The 22,650-nt window shown below is 42.9% G+C and overlaps 3 protein-coding genes across 8 annotated transcripts in view; all 3 read right to left on the bottom strand.

The window, feature by feature from the left end:
- The window catches only part of LOC112160147 (neural cell adhesion molecule 2), a 615,672-nt gene that overhangs the window by 228,088 nt on the left and 364,934 nt on the right, over window positions 1–22,650 (bottom strand). The gene's annotated exons all lie outside the window — the stretch shown is intronic.
- Window positions 3,873–13,059, bottom strand: LOC112160154 (ribose-phosphate pyrophosphokinase 2). Its single transcript, XM_024294547.2, has 7 exons — window positions 12,499–13,059; window positions 9,205–9,388; window positions 6,859–6,957; window positions 6,660–6,784; window positions 6,300–6,473; window positions 6,054–6,213; window positions 3,873–4,655 (listed from the first exon to the last, which is right to left on the bottom strand). Exons 1-7 carry the CDS (start codon window positions 12,618–12,620, stop codon window positions 4,563–4,565), a joined length of 957 nt encoding a protein of 318 aa, XP_024150315.1. The 5' UTR covers window positions 12,621–13,059; the 3' UTR covers window positions 3,873–4,562.
- LOC112160146 (histone deacetylase 4) overlaps window positions 15,807–22,650 on the bottom strand; it is a 42,521-nt gene continuing 35,677 nt past the window's right edge. For all 4 annotated transcript variants that reach the window (XM_024294531.2, XM_024294533.2, XM_024294534.2 and 1 more), the window contains 10 exons: window positions 21,979–22,086; window positions 21,097–21,152; window positions 20,926–21,013; window positions 20,734–20,853; window positions 20,517–20,614; window positions 20,312–20,430; window positions 20,103–20,236; window positions 19,772–19,856; window positions 19,545–19,689; window positions 15,807–18,755 (listed from right to left, as the gene is read on the bottom strand). In XM_024294531.2, coding sequence (XP_024150299.1) covers window positions 18,713–18,755; window positions 19,545–19,689; window positions 19,772–19,856; window positions 20,103–20,236; window positions 20,312–20,430; window positions 20,517–20,614; window positions 20,734–20,853; window positions 20,926–21,013; window positions 21,097–21,152; window positions 21,979–22,086 — 996 coding nt within the window. In that variant the 3' untranslated portion in view covers window positions 15,807–18,712. The remainder of the gene's footprint in view (window positions 18,756–19,544; window positions 19,690–19,771; window positions 19,857–20,102; window positions 20,237–20,311; window positions 20,431–20,516; window positions 20,615–20,733; window positions 20,854–20,925; window positions 21,014–21,096; window positions 21,153–21,978; window positions 22,087–22,650) is intronic.

Raw genomic sequence — 22,650 nt, 5'->3', positions numbered from 1 at the left:
TGGGGGGGGGTGGGAGATCTCCCAGATCCAGATGGAATCCTCAAACAAACAGATTCGAGATTTACAGTTTGGCCACAAACAGTTCCAAAAAAAAAGAAAAGAAAAGCACAGGAAGTGAAGGTTTTTGGTGAAACGACAGGCTTCCTGGGACACAGGTTAGGCCCCACCCCTCAGACAGCGTTGGCATTCCGTTTTGAGGGCCTTCTGCTGACGTCCAGGTGGTGGTGGTGGGGCGGGGGCAGCAGCCTTGCTGCCGCTGAGGGAGCAGGGCCCCCCGGTGAAGGCATCATCAGGCTGTGCAGCTTGGTTTCATATTTGGAGTTACTGAGTTATACGGCTAAAGAGAAGTGACTGAAGACAAGGCAATGCAGGGGAGGGGGGTACAGTGCATGGCGGCAGGGGAGGGGCTTCACGACGCAGCCTTCTCCTGTTCAATGGCTGTGGAGGAGCAGAAGAGAGGTCAGCTGGAGTCATGGGGGAGGCGTGGGTGTGTGTGTAAGGGAGGTCACTCACTCTCTTTCGTGGGCAGGGGGTTCTTCTCCTGCGTCTCTGTCTTCTTCAGCTTGTTTTTGTCGAACTCCTTCACCTCAGAGATGTCAGGCTTGTCACTCATGGTTGCAGGATTTCCTGCTGGACAGAGAGAGGGATTCAGACCCTCAGCAGGAGAGGGCGTGGCCTAAACATCTGCCATTTAGCCCCAAACCCCCCCACTACAAAAGGAGAAGAAAAAAACCCGCCTCCTTTTGTCCCCCCCAACCCCATATTTCCATAACAAAGAGCCCCGCGCGGAGGGCGGCAGGTGCTGCCTTCACGAGCGCTCGGAAATCACAGCCAACTATTCGGATGCTCATTTTCTCAGTTCCACAACATCCGCACGTTTACTTATCACTGACTCCCCCCACGGCCAAGGGCGGAACCCCGGCTCGACCGACATCCCGCCTTGACAAACTAAAACTCTGATGTGAAGGAAAAAAGAAAATGGGGTAAAAGCCGCCATTTCAGGGGCGTTTCTGAAACAAACCGAACCGCGACGCGTGATGCTCACGCGGGAACAACAAAGGAAGCTAGCATGAATGTGAGCGCGTGAGACAAAGCACGCTAACGTGCTCTCAGCATTAATTCGTTTTTAGCCTCTTCCTTTTCTAAAAAGCAAATATAAAAAATGTAAATAAATAACAGAACTACTCTTAATCTTAACACGTGATCCAAATCTCAGATCCCACCTAAAAATAACAATAATAAATTCTTCAAAGGGGGAAGAAAAAAAAATAATAATCAGAACCAAAGACTCACGGGAGTTCACAGAGGTACGTGAAGAGTTCTGCTCGGTGCGGCTCGACTGTGGCGGCTTCTGCGCGAACCTCTTTATAGGCTGGATATGCTAATGAGCTTGACGTCACCGCCCCTGCTATCATGTGCTTGGAGCTCCCCCTGCTGGAAAGGCGGGAGACCCAACACTAAACGGACTGGAGTCCGTGTCGTTTATTGGAAAATTAAACATTTTAACATTACTTTCTTTTTTTTTTTAAACTGTTGCTATTGTTTGGTTCAAGTTTAACGAGACTTTTGTATAAATCGATTTATGTGTAGAGACAAAAGAAAAACTCAGATCTATTTAAGGACGGACTCCCGCACACTGGCGACCCCTTGTGGACAGATTTATTCTCAGCTCTTCCCTTTTCATTCGTAGAAAACTTTACAGACTCAAATTGCAAATATCTATAAAAACAATGATACACGTATATTATTGTTCAGGATTTGTTTGTTCTCACCTGGACCTTACAGGTGTTTGGAATTAAGTCACAAGGTCGAATCAATTTGGATGTGTCAGATCGTCACATCAAAAAACTCTTAATGTCAAACTTTATTTCAAAATTGATACATAAAAATATTATCCAATTCTTTTTATGTTTCAGGTGATTCTAAATATTCTTGCAAATTAGCAACACATGACATGAATGACGTACAAGACATTATTTATTCTGAACCATTCACATTCATATATATTCTCTTACGCATACATATATTCTCTCTTGCACATACATATATTCTCTCTAAGGACCTGATAAACACTCTGGACAATTTCGGGTTGACTCAACATGTAACAGAGCCCACACACAACAGAGGGAATATTCTTGATTTATTGATTACCAAAGGTCTGAACATCTCTAAGGTTACTGTATGTGATTTAGGTCTGTCTGATCACTGCTGTTTTCTGTGAGAGCACAATTCCAGTACACACAAATGTTTTGAGGGAGGAGATCACAAAAAGGTATATAACTGAAAATACTAGTGAGATGTTAAACCAGATTTTCTCTCTGACTCCTCCCCTCTCAGGGGATTCAGTCAATGAACTTGTTAATAGCTTTAATTCCTACATGTCAAATATCAAGGATAGTATTGCTGCCAGTAAGGTGAAGGTGATCTCTTGTAGGAAAAAATCTCCATGGAGAAATTCCATTGGGGTAAAGAACGGAAAAAGAGAATGTCGGAAATCTGAACGCAGATGGAGAAAATCTAAACTACAGGTAGATTATGACATCTATAAAGAGAAACTTCACTTATATAATTTACAACTGAGCAATGCAAGGAAGTCCTATTTTTCTGAAATTATTACCAAAAACTCCCATAATGCTCGGGCCTTATTTAATATAGTCGACAGGTTGACAAAACCCCCTGTGTCAGTGGCACCAGAACTTTACTCCACCAAAGCCTGTAATGACTTTGCCAAATTCTTCAATCTATTCAACTAAAAACTACCAACCAGGCCAGAAACTTGGGTGTAGTGATAGACACATACCTAAACTACCAAACTAGTGCATGCTTTCATCTTTAGTCGACTTGATTACTGTAACAGTGTTTTTACAGGACTACCAAAAAAATCCATCACCTTTTATTATTTACGTACTGTTGTGTCAAACAGCGTTCAGCTATCATATTTGACATTCTAAAGGTGACCACTGGAAGTAACTATTCACATTTGCAGCCCTGTCGCCATTTTGTCTGACATCACCGTGAAAAGGGTCCATCTGACCGGTCAAGACCCAAATTGAACGTAACTATTTATTGGTTTAACCTTTAAAATATTTTATTTTTCTGTGAAGTGATCAGATAACAGATATGAATTATTTAAAGTTCGACTATGTGTGGCTTTCTGGAGAGACATAAATGTTTACATTAAGGCTGAGATTGTTACACTTTTTCTGTTGGCCTACATACTGACAACGGCCCAGAATCATAGAAGAAAACAGTTACCTTGCTGATTTTTTGATAAATTGCTTTTTATTTTGGTTTGCTGGCTGTAAACACCATCTAATTTTGTAATTTTGTTAGTTGACTGCTTAAGCCACGTTCTGTCATGTTCAGTTGTTCAATAAAAAATAATAAAGAAAACAGTTCTGTGGTCTTCATAAGATAAAGTTTGTGGAACCCTGGTCTATATCTTCCATGTCACTGTATCCTTGGCAATATTTCTTTGCTTTTTTTATATATTGTTTATCTCCATGTGCAAGAGAGAATATATTTATGCGTAAGAGAGTATATATGTATGTGCAAGAGAGAATATATATATATGTGTGCGTAAGAGAATATAGGTATGCAAGAGAGTATATATATGTATGCGTATGAGAGTATATATATGAATGTGAATGGTTCCGAATAAATAATGTCCTGTGCGGCCCCTCATATTAAGCTTTTTTGCACAACTGCAACTATAAAACGTGACTTTAGTGCTTAAAGGAACAAATGTAAATGCACTTGTGTTTATGCACGATGGAGCTTTAATCAGTCTGTTTTTTCCTCACAGATTCACCAGCACATCAGGTTTCAGAGTTTATTCTTGTAGGTCTGCAAGGTAAAAAAGGCAAAGAGGCTGACGATGTTCAGACCTTTATTAATAAAGAAGCAGCTTTTCTTCAGTTACCTGTAAAAAAAAATATTTTCCATCCATTTTCAGGCAAACGGTGAAGACTTTCTTCTTTCAAACAGAAGTGATGAAATGTTTCGACAAATGTTGGCTGGAATCTAGCAAAAGCTTCGGGCTCAGACGTCTTTTCAGGATTATCTAAATGTTAGTAAGACAGAAGGTTTGAAGCAAACTAGAAAAAAAAAAATCCTGTGAAAATGATGTTTTCTGCTTGTGGTCACATCAATGCAGGCATCAGGGCTGTTTGATGCATTACAATCATGTTAGACTGTTAGTGAGTTAGCCGTCGATCTGTGACGTTTAGTCTTTATTTAGAAAAAAGGAAAGAGTCTCTTAAGACAGGCCAGGGTGGGGTTAAAAAGAAGTAAAATAAGACACGATAAAAATGGACCCTTTGGTAAAAGTGAAAGTCAGAAAAACTCATAAATAAAACGTAGAGAGAATGAAATGGTGTTTGGCTCCATCTGCTGGGTGAAAATGTCACTGCACCGTGTGGGCGTGACCCTTCAAAAGGTCACATGTACTTGGCTGAAGCCCATCAGGTCCTTACTGGAGGCTTTTTGCAGGATGCAGGGGTGTGAAGGTGTCAGCCCAGGTGCCTGATGGGAAAACTGTGGAGGGAGGAGGGCGGCTTGCCTCACAGCGGCACGTGGCTGAAAAGATACGACACGGATTCGCCGTTGTGGGTTCTCCTGATCGCCTCCGCCAGGATCATGGAGATGTCGATGACCTGCAGAGGAGAAGGCGGGATGCTTTCTGCTGATGCACGGGAAAATATCAGGAACTCTGGTGTCAGAAAAAAACCCGGAGTCTCTCCTTCACAGGAGTCCCAGGGAGCTCTCACACTGGACCAGGAGGTTGTTCCCAACCAGATATATCACCAGAGATGACATGCTAGCTTGTTGCGTACGCAAAGTTGGACACCATATGGAATGGTATAGATGTTGTTTACTGCCGTTACACAATAGTAAAAACAGATCTTGAAAAACAAGAATATGACTTTCACAGTAAATTGTTGCTGTCAGCTGATAAAGGAGAACTTCTAGAAAACATTTGAACAAGATCTGAGTGAGTTTACGTTTAATAACGAACGTTTAGGCTGATCTTGTAGTCTATTCAAAGTCAATGGCAGATTTATGCCCAATCAGAATTCTTCCTTCCTCCCTTCCTCTTCATGTATCCCTCCAAACGGAGGGTTATGAAAAAAAAAAAAATAGTGTCTAATATTTCGGACGTGACTTTCGTTCAATGATGTCACCAATAATCACCGGTCCACTAGCGTTAGCGCAGAGATTCCAGTGCTTGAATATACAAAACAACATTGGTTTTATAACTTCAAAAAGGTCAGCACTTGCTGTCCGCTCCTCGCCGTGGATGGAGTGCTCACTGATCCCTCTCTCCCGTCTGCAGGACCATCGGACCGGTTTGACTGTCGACCGGGCTGCACTGCTCTCAGTGGGATCAGACCATGTCACGCCGATTCGGATGCAGACCGGCGCATAGACTGTATAATGGGCGCTAGCGGTCTACGGCGATGCCGGTTACCCACCGATCCATTTATAAACACAGACGAGGAGCTAACAGTTTGTGTAAATCTCAGTCTGTGTGTAGATTTGAACAAAATCACCCATCAGGTATACATCGTGTTTCCTACATAATAACCTATCTATTTTTTAAAAAGTTTGAAATGGCGTTCATTTGCTGCACTTTGTACAAAAACACTATTACTATGACCTGGGAATTGTTTTTCTGATGATCAGAGTTTTTTCCTTATTAAAATTGGACCAAAATGAATAATTTTATGGTCATTTCACTGTATCTGCTAAGCCATGTCTCATTGTTTTTATACCATTCCAATATGGCGTCGCTCCTCATGTGTCTTGGACAATAGTAAAAATCCTGCGTGTCATCTCTTGTGATATTAACCTCTATGGATGTTCCATCCTTCCTTTGATGTCTTTGCCTCTTTTGCTTTTTAAATCCATACATTTACAATAAAAAGATGCTATGACTCCCTGCAGCCACTAGATGGTAGTAATCCACCTAAGGTGCAATGAAAACTTTTTTTCCTGCTCTAATCGATTATCGTTCTGTGCTAACAAGAATGTGTCTTCTGCCCGTCACACACCTGTATTTTGGGGCACGCCTTCATCTTCTCCTCCTGTGGAATGGTGTTGGTCACCACCACGGCCTCGAAGGGGGCGTTGTTGATGCGGGAGATGGCGGGACCTGAGAAGATGCCGTGTGTGAGGATGGCGTAGACCTTCAGGGCTCCGGCTTCAATCAACCTGACGAGAGAGCAGATTGAAGCAGGTTGAAGGCGCTGACCGCCACAGCAGACCTCCGCGGTTCCTGAAACTCTCGAGGTGCTGACTTGTCTGCGGCGAAGCAGATGGTGCCACAGGTGTCGGCCATGTCGTCCACCAGGATGGCCACGCGGTCCTTGACGTCGCCGACCAGCACCATCCGGTCCACCTCATTGGCCTTCTTCCTCTCCTTGTGGATGAGGGCGAAGTCCACGTTCAGGCGGTCTGCGATGGAGGTCACGCTGAGGGGGAGGAGCAAAGAAGTGACCTTTAAGCCTGACCTCCAGTGTTTCTGTTCGCTGATTTACTGTAACTTTTCAGCTGTTAACACAATAGTTCCAGCAGATGGTGAAGGAGAAAAGCGGCTCGTTACAGTACGTTAAAGATTTTGTGTTTAAGCGTCTGCAGCCCGCCAGGTCTTCACTCACCGCTTCGCTCCGCCGGCGTCTGGAGACACGATGATACAGTTCTTCCACTCCGGAATGTTCTCCTTGATCCACTGCAGCACGGCGGGCTCGGCGTACAGGTTGTCCACGGCGATGTCGAAGAACCCCTTTAAGAGACAAAGGGTTTGCTCAGGAGTGGGAGGAGCTTCCCCGGGGGGACGTACAGAGTTCCTGCGCTGACCTGGATCTGCGAGGCGTGCAGGTCCATGGTGATGATGTGGTCGGCTCCGGCCACCGACAGCATGTTGGCCACCAGCTTGGCGGAGATGGGGGCCCGGCTCTGAAAGGAGTAGAGGCAGCTTCAGGTCGGAAACTTTTGAGCTTCATAGGAGCAGAATCCTCTGCTATTGAATGTTGTCATGACCACTGCTGCCACAAGCAATTATTCTAATGTCGACTAATGACTGATTATTTTTCCTGATTAGTCGACTAATCAGGTCATGCACAGGTGGATGTAAAACAAACATCTTAACCATCTTTAAAATAATTAAAACTAGATATTTAGCATTACCAGCGATTGTACCAGTGTGAATGCTGTGAGCTGAATTTGGGTGCCGAGGATGCTAGTGACAGTAGCTGAACATGCGGAAATTGATAGCTAAAAATGTTGAAGTTGATATCTGAAACCGCTCACGCTAATAGCCAGCTAAAATATTAGTTACATGACAAATAGGGCTGTAACGAGTATCCGGTGCTCGAATACTCGCAATCTGCTCCCAAAAACTTAAGTAAGAATATTTGTAAGTCCGAGATCGCTGATTCGCAATCTTTTAAATATAGTAGAGTGTAGTAAAATATGATCATAATATCACCTGGGAACCATATATTTTTGCTCTGAAATGCAGATTAATGTAGGATTTTAAGTTGACGGACTAAAACAAAGCTGAAAGAGCCGCGGTACTGCCAACGGAAGTAAACATCTTCGTGACGATGAAGCTTCCGGTTTTCAAAGTAAAACTATTGAGAGCTTTTTTTCTGTTCAGAAACTGAGACTGAAGTTCCGCTCACAGACATAACTTCTGAAACAATGAATTAGCTTTAACATCGGAGCTTTAGCTCCAGTGTTTACGTTATTTTGGTTATAGTAACTCTTCAACATTTGACGCAATTAATGAAACTCCAGCTTATTCTGAAGGAACAGCCTCGCGCTGCTGAAAGGTGGATGTAATCAACGTGAATCAGCTGATTCTGCTGCGAAAAAAAGACTTTTTTCATACGCGCTCTGCACCAATATGTGATGCTTAGAACGTAAAATATTGAAGAACTTTGAGGATAGAAAACTGTGGAGAACATTTTAAGCTTTTGTAGTTAAATGATCCAAAACAGCAGTGATTTAAAAAAATATTTTTTTTCTGTTGTTTATGTTACTGCTGAACTTAACCAGAGGGTTGACAAAAAATAAAAATGACAACATTCTTTTCTAGCTAAATCTTTGTGTTTTTTATCAGTTTTTTTATTCTGATCTCCTGTTCTAAATAACTGCATGAATGATGGCGATTTAATACAAATATTTACATTTTAATACATCCAGTAAAAAGACAGACACATAAACAAACATCATATTAAAACTAAGAATCGTGGTTCGACTTGTGAATTGAATTGGATCGCCACCTAAGCAACAATCCACAGCCCTAGTACCAAATAAGCCTAAAAAAAGGTAAGGTTAGCCAAAACAGCAAGCATGTAGCTGAAATATTAGCTAAACTCCAAATTAGCCTAAAAAAAAATAAATAAATAAAATAAAAATAAATTAGCCAAAAGAGTTGGCATGAAATATTCGTTAAACTCTAAAATAGCCTATAAAAACAAAAAAAGAATCTTAAATTAGCCAAAATGCTAGCATGCAGCTGCAATATTAGCTAAACTCCAAAACAGCCTAAAAAATACCAAAATAGTCCAAAAAGCTAGCAGGAAATTAAAACTTTGAACTACACTGTGACTCAATATAATATAAATAAAGTGTTGACTAATCGACTATTAAATTAGTTGTCAATATTTTAATAGTTGATTAGTCGACTAATCGTGGCAGCTCTAGTCGTGACAACCAAGCATTCTGTCACTTGAAAGATTCAAATGGGAAACCGTCGTCAGACACCAATCGGTCAATTCGAGCATCGAGCACCCCCCTGCTCACCCCGGTCACATGACCAAATATCAGCTGAGGTTTAAACAACGTAAGGTCAGCATATGAAAAAACACCAATAGCAACCTTATTTTTAAAAAGAAGTATAACATTTAAAAAAAATTACAAATATGAAGAATTTTCCACTCAAATTCTTCGTTTTTAAATCTCAAGTTTGACTGGCAGACGTTTCCAGAAAACCTTCAAATCCAAACATCACCAAACATCGTTTTACAGCAATAATCTGCATCAGCTCCAGAACTCCTAAAGTTCTGTCCTACAAGTTTTCAGAGAACGCGGCTCCTCCTGAAACCTCCACGCTTTGTCGACGCTCTCGCTGTGACATCATGACAGCAACCCAACTTTAATGTGAGAGCGGCGTCGACCTCTGACCCCGCCTGTTACCTTGTCCTTCTTGTCCTGCCGGGCGTACGGGAAGCAGGGGATGACGGCGGTGACGCGGGACGATGACGCAATCTTGCAGGCGTTGATCATGATCAGCAGCTCCATCAAGTTATCGTTGATTTCCCCGCAGCCGCTCTGAACGATGTACACGTCCTCGCCGCGCACGCTCTCCCCGATCTCCACGCTGCCGACACAGGGAAACACGGCATCCAGTCAGGTTCAAACACACGCTGACAGGCTGCAGAAGAGCCAGCAGAGCCTTCAGATCGACTGTAAGAGAACGAAAAGCTGCGGCGTTCCTGAAAAACAGAGCTTCTCCTGTGAGGAACCGGTTACCGTGTTCAGTTCTAAACTACTGTCGGTCACTGGACAGGAAGTCTTTCCCAGAGCGCCAGCAGACTGGACACGTGTCTGAGCGTGCAGCAGTCCCACCATCAGGAAGGCGGTGGTTTGAATCCCACTAAACCCTCAAGGCACGTGTCAAAGTCAAGGCCCAGGGGCCGGATCTGGCCCTCCAGATCATTTTATTTTATTGTCATTAATTTTTTACTTGTATAATGTTGACAAATATATTTTTATGGAGAGTAAATCATAGAAAGTTATTTAAGTTTTATGTTGATTTATTCTGGAATAATATTCCTGTCTTTTGATTATTCAGAATTATGTTAAAAAGTTACAGTTTTAAAGTTAATATTGGCTAATATTTCAGCTACATGCTAGCCGTGTTGGCTAATTTTAGGTTTTAAGGTTTTTTTAGGCTGTTTTATAGTTAGGCTAATATTTACTTGATAGCCTTTTAGCTAATGTGGGCTTTTTATCCATTTTTTAAAGTTATTTTTAAGTTTAGCTATTTTTTCAGCTATATGGTAGATGTTTTGGCTAACCTTGATTTTTTTAGGCTAATTTGGCATTTAGCAAATATTGAGCTTGCTATCAGCTTCAGTGTTTTCAGTTATCAGTTTCATCATCTTCAGCAGTTAAATTCATGTTCCAGCATTCACACTAGCATTATCACAGGTAATGCTATATACAGTGGTGGACAAAAGTGTTGGTACCCCTCAGTTAAAGAAGGACAAACCCACAATTCTCACTGAAATTACTTGAAACTTACAAAAGTAACAATAAAAATAAAAAAAAGAAAATTAAACAATCAAAATCAGCCATCAATTTTGAATTGTTGATTAAAATAACTATTTAAAAAAACAAACTAATGAAACAGGCCTGGACAAAAATGATGGTACCTCAATGAAAGATTGAAAACTATTTGACCAGAGTGACATGATTAACTCAGGTGTGTCCTTTAATTGACATCACAGGTGTTTTATTTATTGTTACTTTTGTAAGTTTTGAGTGATTTCAGTGAGAATTGTGGGTTTGTCCTTCTTTAACTGAGGGGCACCAACACTTTCGTCCACCACTGTATCTATTTCATAATTATGTTAAAAACGTACAGTTTTAGAGTTTTAAAAATGTAGTTTTAGAGTGTTCAATAAATGTCCATCTTGTTAGGCTAAGGTGTGTTTTGGATTTTGGCCCCCTGTGTGATTGAGTTTGTCACTCCTGCCCTCAGCCGGCATCCCTGACCTCTGAGAAACACCTGGTCCAAACAGCATCTCACTCTCAGCTCACCGTTCTGTAATCTCTGGATGATAATCCTTGTTTTGGATTTCTTGTGGCATAAACAGATGCATTTCCTGGAAGAGAAAACCTGCTGCAGTCGAGTCCCCGGGGGTGGGGGGGCAGTTCCTGCAGGAATGCAGGATCTGATCGAGAATCCACAAATTCACTAGTGCTGCCACAAACAATTATTTTAATAGTCGACTAATCCCTGGTAAATTTTTCTAATCAGTCGACTAATCAGGTCATGTGCAAAGTGGATATAAAGCACACATCTTAATCATCATTAGCTTTAAAATAACTAAAAATAAAGACAATTAAGATGATAGTTTATTAAACTTGTAATGAATCGTTCAGCTTCTGTCCTTAATTGGTTACTGGTATTAAAACAAGGTTGACCCTTTAACATCAGAGCTCTAGTGTTTCTGTCACTTTTCAACTGTTAACACGATAATTCCAGTAAATTGTGAAGAAGAAACGCAGCTCGTCAAGCCGCTTTTCTCCTTCACAATTTACTGGAATTATCGTGGTAACGGTTGAAAAGTTACAGTACGTTACAGATTTTGTGTTTAAGCATCACATGCGGGGTTAAAGGGTTAAATCATTTGAGGTCAGCATCTGAAAAAGGAACTATTTTTCACTAAAGATAAGTTTTGGTCTCACTGACTCAGATATCAAAAGGGAATTTTTTGGTGAGGAACGCTCACAACTTTGTTTAACTTTACTACAATCTGACTCCATTTTAAAAAGTAACAACTAATTGACTATTAAATTAGTCGTCAACTATTTCAATAGTCAATTAGTCGTTGATTAATTGAATAATTCCTCAACAAAAAACATTCTTAACCAGTAATTAAAATTAAAAACAGATCAGAGCATCCAGCAGGAGTTGATTTTGTTCATGCACACCAGATTTCAGAGTCGATCCTGCAGAAATCCGGGATTACTCCATTTGGATGTTTTTCTTTTTTTTAATCATAGCAGCCTGCAGCGCTGTCAGAGAGCTGCAAGTCTGCCCTCAGAAGTCCCGTCAGTAACTAGGTTACCTGTGCATTAGTTACCTGCATTAACCTTCATGACAACCGAGCAGGCAGCTGTGTTTACACACGTCGTCTGCAGTGAGCCATTTCCATGGATAGAGTAGCAACACGGGGGGCATCCATTATCGGACAGGATAAATGTAGTTCGTTTTGGTTCAAGCTGAAGATTTTCTCTACAACAAAAACAAAACTCCCGAGTGTTTAGACAACCAAAGTTTAGCCGTCAAAACGGACATTTAAACAAACGAAAGCGATATCCCGCCTCGCTTTTCAGAGATTAGCATATTGGAGAAAATGCTAACAGTGCAAACAAGGGTTCAAACCGTGACCTCAACGCGGTTTTTACCCGCAGCACCGACACGCAACGCTGCGGGAGTCTGTCCCGCTCCAGGCGGACACCGTAAACACAATCCACCGCTCCACACGGCGCCGCAGGCCGCCTTCAGCGGCACAGACCACCGTTAGCTTGCTAGCTTAGTGTGTTTACATGTGGTGGAAGAATCACGTGCACAAGTTTACGAGCTAGCTTGAAGCTAACTCATCCACGTGACGCCGATGACACCCGCGAGCTACACGGACACAAACCCGACGGTTTTCCGAACAAAGTGTCAAGCGCGAGCGCCCACTGCGCGCTCACCACGTCTCCTGGTTGCTGAACTTCTTCGTGGTCACCTTCCCCAGATCCAAGCCCAGCCGGTCGGCCACCTTCTGGGACAGGTCGTGGTGGGAGCTCCCGCTGAAGAGCACGATGTTCGGCATGTCGAAGCCCGAAGCCCCGCCGCTCCGCTGCGGCCGCTGTGAACGAGAGGAGGAAGAGGAGCGATGAAGACGACGCAGCTACAGCAGCAGCAGCTCTGGCATGGCGCTGCCGAAGGTCCGAGTCTGCACGGAAGAGGAAGGACCGTGCGCTGATTGGACAAGGGCCTGTGACGTAGACTTTTTGTTTACAAAGCGCGCGCGCGCACTCGGACTTCTTCTTTATTTTCTTTTCTTTCTTTTTTTCCTTCTTTTTTTTTAAGAAAACAGCTTTAAATTTCTTATCTAACTAAAAATGTTTTAAATAAAATACATATTTATTTTTTTTAACACAATCTTTATGTAGTATTTTACATCCACATTTTATAAAATATTACAGCTTATACTAAATATGATTTAATTAGTTATTCAACAAAATATCCCAGAAGCATAATTTTTAAAATATTTTTAAAGGAAATAAATGGCGTTATTTAATTCCAGATAATCATCATAATTCCTGCAAATTCTGAAGGAGAAAAGAAAGAAAAGAGATGCTAAACACTAGCGTAGCTAGCAACCTTTTAACACCGGAGCTCCCATTCCTTGATTTACTGTAAATTGTTACTACAATCAAAGTAATTCCAGCGAATTATTGTGTCAACGGTAGAAAAGTTACAGTACGGTAAAGATTTTGTGTTTAAGCGTCACCGGTGACACCTCAGGTGTTAAAGGATTTAGACATCTTCAAAGCGGTAAGGTGTGTAGATTCCTGTCTTCCAGAGTCTCCAGCGGGAGCTTTTCTGATGATCATGGTGGAGTTAGTGAGGTACATAACTTGACACTGTTGACCATCTCAACATCTTAAGGCCCCCCTCCTTCTCATTGTCTATTTGGAAACATCTTCAGCAAAGTCAACTGCTACGCAGATGACACCCAAATCTATCTGACAACCAAACCCAACTCCACCCCCTCTCACCAGCTCTCTCTCAAAAGCTGCATTCTGATTTTCCAACTTCCAACAGAACTTCTTGTTGGTACCAAGACCATTATCTCTACAGGGAACAGCTGGTCTTTCTTTTTTAATAACTTCATAGCTACTCGCACCCCCATGTAAAGCAGGGGTGTCAAACTCAATCGCACAAGGGCCCAAATCATAAACACACCTTAGGTCGCGGGCTGAACAGGATAAACAATTATTGAACACTCCAAAACTACATTTTTGAATCTTTAAAAACAGAACTTTTTAACATAATTATGAACTAGATTTAGCATTACCTGCAATAATACTAGTGTGAATGCTGTAAGATGAATTTGGCCGCTGAACATGCTAGTGCTGATAGCTGAAGATGCTGAACCTGATAGCCAGCAAACATATTAGCTAAATGCCAAATTAATATAAAAAAAACAACAAAAACGGCTAGCATGTAGCTGAAATATTAGCTAAACTTCAAAATAGACTAAAACATCTTAGTAAATGCCAAAATACTGTAGTTCAAAAAGTTAGCACAATGCCACTTTTTAAAACTTTCCCAATCTTCTCCAATTGTAAAATGAACCAGCCGAATGCTTGTGTATCTGTATCTTTCTTTTTTTAATTGATTGATTTATTGATTGTTAAAAGGGGCAGACAAAATAAGTTTTTCTTCTTTCTGTCCCCTTTTCATTTTTTTTCCTTTTATATCATGCTTGAGCTTACAACTCAAGTTTATGTTGTATGTTTTTTAATGAATAAAAATGAAAAAAAAAAAAAACTGTAACTTTTTAACATAATAATAAAAAAGCAGGAATATTATTCCAGAATAAATCAATTTAATCCTTAAATAACTTTCAATATTTTACTCTTTATAAAAATATATTTTGTCAAAATTCTACAAGTTAGAAATGAGAACAAGATAACATCGGGCTGATAATAACAATAAAATAAAATGATCTGGAGGGCCGGATAGAATTACCTGGAGGGCCGGATCCGGCCCCCGGGCCGTGACTTTGACATGTGTGATGTAAAGTGTGACATATTATGATTCAGTAATGACATCATCACCATCTGTACATTTATATCATCTATTGACTCCACCTAAACACATCCTCCCCCCATCCTGGTCCACAGCCACATTAACCCCCCACATGGGCTTCAACTGGTCCAGGACTCACCTGTTCAGTAAGTCCCCTCACTCCCCCATACAGTCCAGTCTCTAAACCATGGTGGGGGGGTGCTCTACTCCCAAACTTTGGTACTCACCAGCCCAAAAAAGCTGTCAGTACCATGGACTCTCTCCTGTCTTTGAATCTAAACCCAGTTTCCACTGTTTCTCCCTGAAGAGGTTTCGCTCTCTCTGTATCATTTTCTACACAAATTAGGTAAACAAAAACTTTAAAAAGTATTTAAATGAACCAAATTTTGGTGTTTCAACAAAAACAATTCAAAGAAAATATGATTTATTCAGGAAACGTTTGCAAATGAGAACCCTTCCTTAAGTTTTTCTGAAAGATCCCATCAAATGAAACTAAATAATTGAACAGTAGAAACTGAACTCAGGCTCCAGGTTCAAATCCTGTTAGGACTCTAGTTTGACTTGTCGAATAGACTCCGCCCCCAATCGACAAGAAAGATTGTTTAAAGAAATGCAGATTATTTTCTACCTTCAGTGGATCAGCTGATTCTCACCAGAACGTTGATGCTGCATCACTTTAGTGCAGCAGACGCAGGTTTTTATCTCCAACCGCCATGCACACTTGTGACACTGACTTGCGTAATTGAGTTTTCTACTTAAGAGTCACCTGAGAGTCTGCACGGGTCACATCCTCCGCAGCAGCAGCAGCGCCGTCATGCGCCGCTCTTTACATCCCACAAAGGTCACAGAAAAACTTCAGATTTACTTAAAGAAAGTAAATGTCAGGGGAAAACAGGATTTAGGTTTAAAACTTTTAGTCCCGATTTCATTTAGGAACTTTGAAATTACATGATTAAAAACTCAGAGAAATTCATTTTAAAGAAAGCATAAAAGTAATGAAAACCAGAGAGAAAAAGGAAAGAATAAGAGAAGAAAGAACGAAGGACTCCAGAACCAAAGCAGACGTTTCATGGTTCCAGGAATTGTTTGAGCTGGACTTTGGCTTTGCCCGGAGCCCCAACAGCCACAGAATCGAGGAATTGATGGTTTCAACATTCCTGAAATGTGCAACCAGATAAAAAAGAGACGACAGGAGACGTTTGTCTTTTTGAGAAATATATTCTATAGATGTCAGAGATGAAATGTTCAAAGCGTAGGTCCCAAAGAAAGATAACAGTTTTTATCAATACGGACAAACGACAAACAAAAAGTTTTTACCCATTTACATGTAAACCAGGGTTTGCTCTTGAGCCACAGTGGTTATATCTATATATATATAGAACTGGCCGAGGTGAGTGTGACAATCAGCGACGATGCCCTTTTTTCCCAAACCGTCTGTGGACGCAGAAAGGATCTCTGAAGCGGAACATTCTTTGGGAGTCTTAGTCTTCAGGGCAGCAGAGGTCTGGCAGAGCTCGTCTCTCTCAAACACAGTCCGTAACGCGTCCCAAGTGCGGGAAAAAACTCCAGCTGGATTTTCAAATGCTTCCCAGTCGTTTGGACTAAAGTCTTTCTCAGAGGATGGAAACCTGAACGGTTGTTGGGCTTCAGAGTCCTCCAGTGTTCTTCTTCTGTTGTGCAAATACATTTTAGTTACATAGACAAGCAGGCATGCGGACTCACAAACCATGCAGAGTAAAAGTTGTCGCGAGCAGACGGCGAAAAAGGAAAAAACGTCTACAAAAGGAGCTCAGTTTCACTGGTAGAAATGGAAAAAATGCCAAATGAAATGAGTGGAATGTTTCTGTCGGATATGAAGAAGTTCTTCTCAAACCTCACAAGTTCATGAAATGATATGAAGTTTAAGTGATGTTCACCGTTAGGTGGAAAAACTCAAAGTCAGGAGTTCCAATCTACAGAAGGCCAAAAGGGACAAAAATAAAAGTCCCCCCTTCAAAGTCAGGGAACTTATGAGAATCATTTTGTAATGCGTTTAGTTGAGATGAATGTTTCATTTTATTGTAACTAAACTGTTAAAGTCATTAAAGTGGAAAATATTTTTTAAATATTTACTGCAAACATTTATGTTTGCCAATTTATCTTTTTTAATCTGTGTTTTAATCAAATTATTTTAGGCTTGAATGTTTATTTGGACATGTTTTGATATGTTTTTAAATAAAAAAATAAATGTAGTGTGCAATCATTTCCTATTTAAATATTGAACATTAGATCATAGAAAGGTATTGAAATTTTGTCCCTTTTTGCCTTCCGTACATGTTGGCATGTTGGACATTACTGGTGGCAAAGGCAAGACAGCTCTTCCTCTTCCCGACACCGCATTAGACGCACTCCTCTTCGGACTACAAAGTAAATACACCCACGCACAAGGAGGAGAGCGTGGGCCAGGCGATCAAGCCGGCGCCCCCTGGAGGGCGACATGAAAACAACGTTGCAGTTGACGAGAAGTTTGATGTGCTGCTCGTGTTTGAGGAGTCCATGGAGGAGTAACGTCCAGCACGCTGCTGCGGCGGCGGCGGCAGTCACCCACAATATCATAGCTGTCATCAGTTAGGAGTACATTTGTAAACTGTCCATATACAAATCTCTTATAAACCGTACATGTTATAAATACAAAGCAGATGAAAACGCAGAGCGGCTGACAGAGCCGCAGAAAGAAAGAAAGAAAGAAAGAAAGAAAGGGAGTGTTGCTCCTCGTTTTTGATAAATACAGTAAAGAACGCGTCCGAATGTGAATGGCAGCCCTACAACTATCCAGACAATGGATAAAAACACAACAAATGCATGAAAAAAGTTAGAAAAATAATCTTGCGCAGTAAAAAACAAAGAGCGGACAAACGTGCTTGTGATATGGACGCGCAGAAACCAAACACTCGACGGACTGCTGCCTGTCAGAATATACTCAGATCAAAACACACCAGCTATGTTCAGCTCACAAGAAGGTAGTTGCCAACCGACAGATGCGCCCAGAAACGGCGCCTGATCCCAGGTGGAGTCGTAAACATCCAGGCGGGCGTCGGGGCCCGCCAAAATCCTGGTTGGGCGAAGCGGCGTGAGAATGCAGACTCATGCTTTGGCCTTGTCTTGCTGTCAGTGTTGAAGAACATTCAGGAACGTGGCGTGCTCGGACGCATGCTCTTCAGTGGAGTACGAAGCCACGCTTAAAGGGAAGCTACATTAAAGGCTAGACCTTTTTTCAGAGTTGGCGATCTAATTCAGACTTTTTTTTTCTCATGTTTGCACCTTTTTTCTACTGAAGCTGGCAACTACCTTTACAAAGCAGTTTCTTTCTCTTTTTATAGTTTTGTACAGAAAAATAGATCCATCCAAAAGTAAAGTAACTCTTCAGGAGAAGCTGTGAGAGACATCGACGCTGTCTTCATCACGTCCCGAGTAAACATGCTGAAGGATTGTTGGCTTTCCCGCCTTCCCCCTGCCGCCGCTTTCCACGGCGGGAAAAATCTTTAAGGCAATCTCATCCTGAACGATCCAGAAATCAAGCGGACCCTCACCAAGGCACTCCTCCTACTCGCCAACCCGCCCACAGGCGGCGAGTCTTCGTCAAAGCCTTCTTATGCCAAAAATCCACAGTGAGCGCGGCTCAAGTCGCCGTGGCCCCCCCACTGTTCTGTAGGGAAAGGAGTTAAGAAAAGAGACCCCCCCCCCCGACTGCGTAGGGGCGGCCGCCTCTGAATGTCAGACGGCATAAAGCACTGCACCTTTCCACGACACTCCCGCTCCAGACGCACTCCACGCCGCCGCCGCGGGCTAGCGGGAGGGGGCGCGGAGCCCCAGAGAAAAAAACGCAAGTCTCTGAGCGAGTGCCGCCAAGCAACGCCGTTATGTTGAAGGTTTCAGTCTTCTGGCTTCTGATTGGCTCCCTACTCTGAGGCCGAGCCCACCCCCTCTCCCTGGTCTGTGGCCGAGGGGCCGCCAATCAAGGTGACTGACGTGGTGAGTGGGGTTAAGGGGGTTAAATGAAAGGATCGGTCGCCACTCTTCTCCGGAGAGGTCAAAGGTTACGCTGCGACACCTCCTCTGCCGCCGTTACAGCGGCGCCTCCTCCTCCATGGGCTCCTCCTCCTCCGGCCTGCAGGGAGAGCAGAACAGGACACTTCAGAGCAGGGAGCGCCCCCCCACTTCACAGTTTTTGGGAAAAACATCACAAGGATTTTCACTGATTTCTATCAAAACGGACAACAGAACCGAACCGCTCCGCCACAGCATCACTGCGGTGCAGGTTCTGGTCCTGTTTGGGCGAGGCCACAGCTGTAATCTCAGATAAAGCAGATTATTGATTATTTCTAACCGCTTCTTCTTGTTTCTAGGAAAACAGAAACAATCATTCTCTGAAAGAAACACTAAAGAAAGTTAGATTAAACAGAAAAAGGTCAAGTATTGATGGTTTCTTGCTGTCATTTGAGCATTTTTTGTAAGAACGGGTTCCTCGATAGACCACCAGAGGGCAGAAAAGATACAGCAAAGATGCTGCCAAACTGAAAAGTTTTCTGGGTAAAAATTACTTTGGAAGGCTTTTATTGTGAAATACTTACTATACGTAAATAACTAACATAAAGGAAGCCTGGAACTGCATTGTGGGGTTACGTCATCTTAACATAATTAAAGCAAATCAAAGGATGATTAGTTTACTGCAAGTTTGTGTTATTTCGCAGTTTACTTTGGGCCTGCCGCCTTTGTAGTATAGGACTCTAGGCTTTAAAGCAGTTCTTTTTAGAAAATTGTGGATATATTTTCTAACCAAATCTTAAATTTATTGTAGTTTTCTGTTGTATTATCTCATTAATATCCATAAAGGTCAAGTTTGATTGAAAAATATTCAAAAAAAATACTTGAGGTGAAGCTAAGCCCCGCCCCACACCTTTGATCCATGGTGCTGCTGTTGGCCACGGACAGGGAGGCCATGGCACTGACGGTCTCAGCCTCCTCCGAATCTGCTCGCTTGGCCTCCAGCAGCGACAGTCCCAGTCGTGGCGAGTAGCGATGCACGGAGCGCCAGTATTTACCTGAGGGAGCGGCGGGAAGCAGAGCTTCAGACGAACCCCAGCTGGTTTAGACCTTTATTGTGAAGGTGTGTGGAAAACTCACAGTGGGTCTCTATAACCTTCTCCAGAGAGCGGACGGCGTTGGCGTTAGGCCTCTGCTCCAGGACGGACTTCGGCAGCGGGTCCAGCTGGGCGGAGCAAAAACATGAGTCAGTTTTCCTGAAATGCGGGCAACTTCCCAGCAGGCCGCTGTGCTTTAACCTCCGTAATGAAGCCTGCTCATAAAACACAACGGCTGCCAGTTCACTGAGTAACCACTTGGGGGCTGGTCACACGGGCTCCACTGGACCTTCAGCGACTTCTTCTCTGGTTCTCGTTTTAAAGCAGAAGATCTTTCATGAGTTCCTCCTCCGTGTTCAAGGAGAACCCCTCACCTCCTGGCCGAGAAGGGAGGCCACGCAGGCCTCGGAGGCGTCGCAGATGGCTGTGAGGTCGTGACCCCCCTCCAGCGCCAGCACCAGCCTGCCCCCGGCGAGCGTCATCAGCTGCTTGGTCAGATATCCAAAACCTGAGGAGAACCAGAGGGAGGCTCAGCTCCTTCCCACATGTCAGCAGCTGGAAGGAGGTGCTGGCATTGTCTCACATTTGGAGGTCAGAGTGTAGCCGCCCAGCGGTGGGGGGTGTCCCTCCACGGCGTCGAAGCCAGAAGAAACCAGCACGATATCTGGGGCAAACTCATTGGCTATGGGCATCACCACCGACCTGAAAGCCCCAAGGGGGCGGGGCAGACATTGGCAGTGACTGCAGGAATCACACACTTCCATCAGAGGGGGTGGGGTCTCCTCTACCTGAAGGCAGCGAGGTACTCGGCGTCTCCCATGGGGGGGTCCAGGCCTCCGGTGAAGGCCACGTTGACGTTGAATCCGACTCCAGGACCGCTGCCCACCTGAGCAACAGAACCGGCCCGGATCAGTGTCAGATCTTTTCCAGAAGCGTTTTACTCGTGACCGTTTGAGAGTTTGGTGAAGCAGAAACAAAGAGAACGCTCTTCGTCAGGACAAACACCTCGTCAGGGGCGCCGCTTCCAGGGAAGAAGTTCCCGTCGTCGTAGCGATGAACGGAGATGTAGAGCACGTTGGGGTCGTCGTAAAACGCCTGCTGGGTCCCGTTGCCATGGTGCACGTCCTGAGGACAAACACAAACCGTCATGTAAGCTGACCGCGGAGGATGCTGGAGAGGACGGGCGCCGACACTGACCCAGTCCACGATGAGGACCTTGTTGACGCTCAGCCTCTGCTGCAGCAGCTTGGCTGCGATGGCCACCGAGTTGAAGTAGCAGAAACCCCTGAAACAGCAGCAGAAGTCACGGTCAGGAGCTGCTCCACACACAGACGTCACGGAGACACAGCAAGCCTCAGGCAGCCTTACATGGGGGTGCTTTCCTCAGCGTGGTGTCCAGGAGGCCGGACCACGGCGAAACCGTTCTGAAAAGACGGGCAGGTTTCACATCAGGAAAGCTTTAGAAAGATGTTTAACCAACAAGAAGAGATTTGACGAGCACGTTCCCACAAGAAAACTGAAGAAGCTACAAGCTTTGAGAGTCTGAGAGTTAATGATTATTTTGGTCTGTGGACGGTGCTTTCGTCAACCAGACTGTTAGTTTAGCAACATCTCAAATAAAGTGAAGGGTAAACCTTGGTTTATTTTCTACGATTGTTTGCTTTCTTTGCTGCAATCAAAAATCATGAGGGAGTGCAGTTGCTTCATTTGACCACTAGACGTCACTGCAGTTTCTTTGACTGAAGCCTCAAAACTGAATTTTCTGATTCATTTAACCCTTTAACGCCTCAACTTTAGCTTCAATATAGACATTCTTTGAATTACCATATTTGTTTGACTGTTCAGACAACTTGCATAATTCCAACGGATTCTGACGCAGAGAAAAGTGGCTTATGCCACACTTAGTGTCAGAATGACATACAACAGACACATGGTGTCATATCGACCACGTCAGAATCTGATGGCATTGCATTCATTGCGTAAACAGTTATGATGGTTCAAAGAGTGTGTGCGTTATTTTGCTGTCAGAGGCAAAAGCTCCGGTTAATCAAGGGTTAATCAAGCTCATCTTCTTCTATGGTCCTAAACTTTGAAGTTAACGTTTGGTGGCAGGTATGCTGGTGCTAACAAAACGCTTTTGTTCAAAAAGTAAACAACATAAAGATATCAACAGCTATCACTGCAGCACTAAACAAATAAATAAACGTTCTAGGAAACTAAAGGGGCTCCAGATTGGTCCCTGAGGACTACCTTTAGCTCTCCCGTCGCCACTTTAAAAACCAGCTCCACCACGGAACCGACGGCGAGCCGAGCGGCGCTGGACGAGTGAACCTCATTCCAGATGGTGTCGCTGTCAACCTGCAGCAAGAAAAGACGTCAGTTTAAAATGGCCCCGCCCACTTTCTAACATGACTGAAAGAGAATGCAGTACAGGGTTTAGACCAGATTGTAAGTTAAATAGTCATTTGAAATTGGAAAAAAAAGATTTGAAAATGTAAACTCAAAAGTATACACTGTAAGCAATTAGCTTAAACAAAATATGAAAAATGTAATACGAATTATATATATATAATATATATATAATATGTATCTGTATTTTATATATATGTATATATATAAAGTATGCATAAATATAAAACATATATACATGTGTGTGTATGTTAATTTAAAAAAAAGTAAATAGTATTTTTTTGTTAGTTTCAATCTATAATTTACAGTTTCATTTCAGGCTTTTCGTTGTCAGAGTAAAGCTAATTTTATGTTGAGGCAGGTTTTTTCCCTCTGGTTACCATGGCGTCAAGCGCCATCAATCCAAAATCCCACAGACTTTTATATGATCTTGATAAGCTTTTTTTACACAATGTTTTTTCTGTCGTTTAAGTTATAAACTGACCAATCAGATGCCTCAATGACCCCCTTTGA

Source organism: Oryzias melastigma, linkage group LG2 (assembly GCF_002922805.2).
Source record: "Oryzias melastigma strain HK-1 linkage group LG2, ASM292280v2, whole genome shotgun sequence".
Lineage (NCBI taxonomy): Eukaryota > Metazoa > Chordata > Actinopteri > Beloniformes > Adrianichthyidae > Oryzias > Oryzias melastigma.
This window is presented reverse-complemented; position numbering and strand designations above follow the sequence as displayed.